General features: G+C 47.0%; 1 protein-coding gene across 1 annotated transcript in view; it reads right to left on the reverse strand.

The window, feature by feature from the left end:
* Positions 1 to 1427: 1427 nt before the first annotated feature.
* The window catches only part of ARHGAP6 (Rho GTPase activating protein 6), a 235976-nt gene continuing 230718 nt past the window's right edge, over positions 1428 to 6685 (reverse strand). Inside the window, exons 12-13 of the mRNA XM_077761402.1 lie at positions 4777 to 4857; positions 1428 to 2618 (exon numbers count right to left, since the gene is read on the reverse strand). Coding sequence (XP_077617528.1) covers positions 1921 to 2618; positions 4777 to 4857 — 779 coding nt within the window. The 3' untranslated portion in view covers positions 1428 to 1920. The remainder of the gene's footprint in view (positions 2619 to 4776; positions 4858 to 6685) is intronic.

Below are 6685 nucleotides of genomic sequence, written 5' to 3' on the forward strand. Positions count from 1 at the left end.
CTCCACTCCATCTGTCTCCTCGACTGCGCCGAAGATTCTCCACCTTTGTTGTATTTGCCTTTGTTTTGCATTTTTTTTCTCTTGAACACTCGCTGCCCACTTAGTCCAGCTTTAAAATTCCGTCAGGTCGAGCTGTGGTCCTGCCTTCATCTCCGCGTGACTCTTCAGTCACTTCCTGTCCTCTCCGTTCTTGGAGCCACGCCCCCCCCGCCGTCCACCCATTTAGATGTTTTCTCAATTTGCACAACCTCTACTGGTGGGAGAGACTTTTTCTTCTATGAAAAACCACAACGCACGCATGTTAATCGCTACTTAGACGGAACAAGACAAATCCACGTTTGGTCACCTCTGCCTGCTCCATGGTTTTGTCCAACCGGAAAGANCTTAACCGACTAAGCCACCCAGGCGCCCCTCGTGTGTGTTCTAAAACAACTTATTTTCAAGGTGATGAGGGTTTTTAAAAACCTAGCTTTCACTCGCTGTGCTAAAGATCCGGCCACTGGGCTGAAACCACACAAAGAGAGAGGGAGAGTGAATATTGTTTCTCTCTCTAACACACACACACACACACACACACACACACACTGAGCTTAGTTATTTAAAATGCATGCCGAGCCCTGTTTTCTGGACCAGCTATTCTAGATCTGACTATCAGCAGATGGACAGACTTTTCATTACCCTTTGTGTCCCCGACATCCACCGCAGAGCCATCTGGTCTGGAAGCTTTAAGAAATAAAACCATTAGGGCAAGAGCCTGGTGGGAAGAAGGCCCAACGCACGAGGCAGTTCAGTCCAGAATGGAGGGAAAGAACTGGCCAGCTCACGGTCACCCCCAAAGCCTGGAAAACAGGAGGAGAGTGAGGGGCACAGAAAAGAAACTTGCATCCACAATCAAGTAGCGNCGTTGTACAATACACACAAAATTACCGAAGAAGACATTTCCTCAGCCTTTGGCACGATATGAAGCTGTAGGTTTTTTTTTTCCCCAAACATGATTTACTTTACAAAGCACTGCGTATAACTTGGTTAATACTGATTATGGGGCAAGAGGAAAAACTGTGTTCTGTAATTTGAATACTCCATTTGGATTCTTAAACAGTTTATAGTTGGATTCCAGTTTACTCTTTTGAAAAATACATAAAAGTTATACATTATAAATATATATTATATGGTCTCTATAAAACTGAATTTGATCTAAACTGGGAAGGGCAACTTAATTATTCTTTCTTTGTTAGGCACGGCCTTTCTCTTGTTTGATTAACTGAAACCTTTCTAAACAGATTCTAAAAATATATTCCATAATGTATCAAATTTAATATTTTCCTTAAAACATACTCGATATGAAAAAGCATTCAGTGACTACATTCTTTTCGGTATCTCACTACTATATAAAAATATGGCTTTTCATATTTTTTTTTNCAATGGCAGAAGCAGAAAAGCCTGCTTGTGCATATTCTAGAACATTCTATAGCATCTTTTTCCTTAGTATGCATGAAGTGATTTAAAAAAATGGTTCCTTCTGTTTCTGTGAATATATCATATATGATTATCATACATACTCTGTTACAGAATATACAACAGTCAAAACTGAAGTCACATAAATACAGTTAAGCTATATCAAAGCAAGAGTTTTATCGGATACAGGGCCAATGTGAGAAGTTTTTAGATCGGACATCGCCATCCGGTTTTGTTTTTGTTTTTCTCCTAAGGCTGGCTATGCAATAGAACTTTATTATCCATGGCAAGGGTAGTAGTAGTGCTCTATATCTTTAAGTGAACTCGGTTTCTCCTGTGTTATTTTTTGTTTTAAGTGTAAAAGAAGGAAAAAAAAGTAGAAGTGTCCAATTGTCCAACCCAACGGTTTTCCCTAGTGAGTGAGAGAAGGCTGTTTGGGACGTGGGGGCGTGCGCTCGGGCGGGCTCATACCAGCGTTTCCGGGAGGGCATCCGGGTTGTCGGTGGACAGGAGCTCCCAGATCTGCCACCGCTCTCTCTGCCAGTCGAGCCAGTTGGGGTCGCCCAGAGTCTTACTGTTCCGATCGCCGGCGGAACTGGAGTAGGCACTGCTCAGCGTTTCCTCGGCGGCCTGATGCTCTCGCTCGGCCGTTTGGCTGCCCTCTTCCAAAGCTGTTCTGGAACGTTCTTCGGGCCTCTGAGGCCGCCACAGCAGTGACTCCACAGGAAGGTGGGCTGACGCCAAAGCTTGCTTCCCTGGACCAGGATAAGGAGGAGGAGGCCTCTTGTCGCGCTTCTCGCTCTCCGGAGGTCTCTGGTGCAAAGGCTTGGCCCTGCTCAGCGGCCAGGCCGCGTCTAGCTCGCTCTGGGTGAGGTCTTCGGCGCTGCTCAGAGTCAAATACCGCTCTGCCTTGGCCATGGCCTGCTCGGGTCTCCTGCCGCCGCCCTGGATGTGGGGCGTGCTGCAGACCCGTGATACGGGAGGGCAGGCCGTGCACTGCACCACGGTGGCCGTGGTCTGAGTCCTCCGAATGACCTGCTGGCCACGTTCCAGTTCTATGGGGCTCCCGTGCCACTGAGGCCAGTTCGGGGACAGGTTCCCCTGAGAAAGGGAACATGGCCCTGGGCGCAGGGAGCTGCTTTCAAAAATGTCTCCATAGGAACCTGGAAGCCAGAGAGAAGGGCGAGAAATGGAATTAGTTCGCAGGATCCCCGTGGGGGTGTCCTGCCTTTTCCTTCCCACTGGCAGCTTCAAATGCTGAAAAAGCACAGGACGCTCTTAGCGGCCGCTGCCTCGAGTAAGATATTTCCTAGTACAAGATACGACACATTTGGTCACTGGCACAATTCACGTCGCGGCCCCACATACAGAGGTTAGCCGTCAGACTAACCTCTGGTCCAATTAAAAAACAAAAGCCCGCTAGTCTTCCCGGCTCGCTCCCTTCCGCCCGCTACGAGGCTGGCATGGAGAAACCATGGACGGATGGGAGCCACCGGCTGGATGGAGCCTGAGCCCCTGAATGATTGTGTGGAACAGAGATTCCCCCACCCTCTCCTCCCTCTGCACGGTCCACACTGGACCGTGATGCGAGGGAGAGATCGACCTGTGATAGGTTCAGGCGCTGCCATGTAAGGATTCTTTGTCACGCACGACACTTAGCTTTCCCTTGAGGACGCAACTGTCTTCAGGAAACTGAAGGGAGGGCAAGTGAGTGCATCTCACAAACAAATGGGTTCTTGGCGCCTCTGTCCCCAGACTGCCATTTCCTGGACCTCTCGTTTATTAAAAAGTAGGCAGGGAAAGAGGAGATCATTTGGGCCAGAGACATGAATATTCATACAGGGACTGATGAGAGTTGAAATAGCAGACGGAAATGGAACAGAACCTCCTGGACTAGCTTATCCGAGGGGGGAAAGGTAGTAAAGCACTTTACAGGATACAACGGGGTGTAGTTAGATAAAGGATCGGTTCGAAATTCAGTTGGATCAAATGCTACGAAATTAAAGATGCAACGTGCCTTAAAAATGTAATATGGGAGGTATTATGAGCAACTAGAAGGGCACTATACACACACTCACACGTACGTACGTAGAAACATACGTATTTAGAACAAGAAAACAATTTCCCCACTTAATGCTATGTATTAATATCTATTTCAGATGGATGAAAGGGTTGAGGGCTAAAATAACGAAATACTACGAAAGAGAAAAGCACATAAATGACTAATGCTTATGTAAAGATTAATTTTGCGAAAGAATTCACAAAAAGAAATAGCCATAGACTCAATTATGTAAAACATAACAATTCCAGCTATCCGAAGGGGGAAAAAAACCATAAGGGATAATATCAGTGGCCAACAATATGCACAAAGACTTAACCTCTTTATTGCGGGAAGAGTTCATAAGAATCAATTTAAAAAACACCAGCAAAGGGGCGCCGGGGTGGCTCGGCCAGTTAAGTGCCCGGCTCTTGATGTCAGCTCAGGTCTTGATCTCACAGTGGTGAGTTCAAGCCCTGCGTGGGGCTCCACGCTGGGTGTGAAGGCCACTTGAAAACAAAAACAAGAAACCCCACAAGCATACATAAGTAGCCCACGACAAAAATGACAAGTCAGTTGGGGGCATTCAGCTAATTAATAGAAAGACTGGAAAATAATGGTGAGAAAGAAATGCAAATGAAAATAATAAATACAAGTGCAGTTTCCAAGGAGCACAAAGGCCAACTCGATGATGTGAAATACTGATGAGATCATGATGCGCACGGTACAGTGAGATGCCCCTGCCTTCTCTGGCATCCAGAGCACAAGCTGGTGTAACTATGTTTAGAAACTCTTGCAAAGGGGGTGCCTCGGTGGCTCAGTCAGTTAAGCGTCTGACTTCAGCTTAGGTCATGATCTCATAGCTCCTGAATTCAAACCCTGCGTTGGGCTCTATGCTGACAGCTCGGAGCCTGGAGCCTGCTTCGGATTCTGTGTCTCCCTCTCTGTCTACCCCCCTGCCCTCCCCCCCACACTCTGTCTTTCTCTGTGTCTGAAAAGTGAATAAACCTTAAAAAAATTACAAAAAGGACTCTTGCAAAGGAAATGAAATGAAATATAGTCAAAGGGTGACGTATTTTGGCGGAAAGGCTAAGTATCACTTTATCTGGTTTCCCCCCAATTTTCGGCATTTTCCAAATAATATTTGACAAGTACTTAATATGCTAGTAAGGCAACAAGTAAAGAAAATTCATTTAGAAAGTCAGTGCAATAAACAGCCTTTAAAGGATAATGTCACCTGAACAACCANATAAACTATTTAAGAAAAAAAAAGATAATGTCACCTGTCATTCCTGGGTCTTTGGATCCACTTTTTAATGTTGAATGCCAAGTCCCCCAGATATTGAAAGGCTCCTCTGACATATCTAGGAAAAAGTGTATAGAAAAAGGTATGTGACTCACAAGGAAGATGAAGAACACAAAATCAATCAACAAATATTTTTGTAACACAATAACACATTCAAGATCGTGGTGGATATGAGACAGAACACAGGTGCGTAGCTGCCTTTCAGGAGGCTTAGACCATTTGGGATTGACACACAGGCTTTCTATACAATGGTTGTAGTACCCAGAAGGGCCCCCAAAGATGGCATGAGATCCCCAGAACCTGTAAAGATGCTACGGGCCAAAGGGACTGCAGGTTTGATTAAATTATGAGTCTTGAGAAGAGAAGGTGATGTGGATTTGCTGGGTGGGTGGACCCGATGCGATCACGAGGGTCCTTAGGAGGGGGAGGCGGAAAAGAAGATGCTATATTGCTGGCTTTAAAGATGGAGGAAGGAGCACAGGCCAAAGCACACGGGTGGCCTCTGGAAGCTGGAAAAGGCAAGGAGACAGATTGTTCCCTGGAGGCCCCGGAAGTAACACAGCCTGTGGACCCCTTTTGGACTTCTGAAGTCCGGAACTATAAGGGAACCGTAGCTATTTTACGTCCTCCCCTCCACAATATTCGGCTGTAGTCACCCACAAATCGGCAGTGAGGCGCTGTATGGGGCCCGCTCTCCTTGTCAGAGTCCTCACTACGGCCCTGCGATCGATGTGATCATAATCCAGGGGCTTCCCTGTGGCAGCGGTTCAGATGCATCTGTCCTTTAATTCCAAGGAGATGCCCTGAGTCCACGCGACAGTCGAAGGCACTGGTGAACGGTGCAGGTTACCTGGCGGGCATTGCCGAGCGCTCACTACGTGCCGGGTTCCGTGTTGAGGACTTTACAGGGATTGGCTAATGACCCTCTCGGAGCCAAAGCGCCTGTGTGTCTTAGTTTTCATACGAGGAGGAAAGGGGACCCCAAAAGGCTCCATCTCCCTCCCGCAGGTTGAGAGTGGCAGAACAGGTTACGGATGCCAAGCCTTGTGCTCTGGTCATGGGCTACCAACACCACTTGTCTCCAATTCCCTCGGGGTGAGGCTGTTAGCAGGGAGAGAGCTGCAGGTTAGACGGGGTTGCTCAGCGCCCCGCACCAGCGACCCTTGGGGCCGAATCCTTCTCTGTGCGGGGCCATCCTGCATGCTGTGGGGTGTTCAGCTCTGGGCTCTGTGGTCCGGACACCAGTAGCCACTAAGTTGTGACAACCCCAAATGTCTGCAGACACTGTCACATGTCTCCCAAGGCACAAAACCGAGGACCGCAGTGCCAGAGTTCGCCAAGACATCCAACAGACAGAAAGAACGAGTGTGCGCTTCAGTCTGCCTGCTAACAAAGCAGAGCTAATGTGTATCTCAGCCCACCTGCTAAGCAACTGGGCGGCCAAGACCCAAGCCCGGGAGGCAAGAATCGAGCTCTTTTAGTGGGAAGTTGTCGGACAATATCTCTTTGAATCTGTGTTTAGAACCCCGAATATGCCAGGCTTCTTGCAACAGCAAAGTTCTCTTCAGATCCCCTTGCTGTGTTGCTCTTGCAGAGAATGTTACATATGGAAAATGTACCATTAATTTAAAAGAGCAAAAATTAGAGATCATTTATATACGTCAGAAAGGGGATAGCAAATCTACGATGCATCGGTACCGTGGCCAGGAAGAACGTTAGCAAAATGGAAAATGCTAAATGATATGATTTTAAGTAAAATACACTTAGTTCAAAAGGAGCTATACTTTGGAAAACAAGGATATAGAGTTCAGTATGCATCTGGGCAAGGACTATGAACAATAAAGCTTCACATTTTAGAAATAAATTTTACTGTTGAGGGAATATGG

This window comes from Crocuta crocuta, unplaced genomic scaffold, assembly GCF_008692635.1.
Source record: "Crocuta crocuta isolate KB4526 unplaced genomic scaffold, BGI_CrCroc_1.0 scaffold224, whole genome shotgun sequence".
Classification (NCBI taxonomy): Eukaryota; Metazoa; Chordata; class Mammalia; order Carnivora; family Hyaenidae; genus Crocuta; species Crocuta crocuta.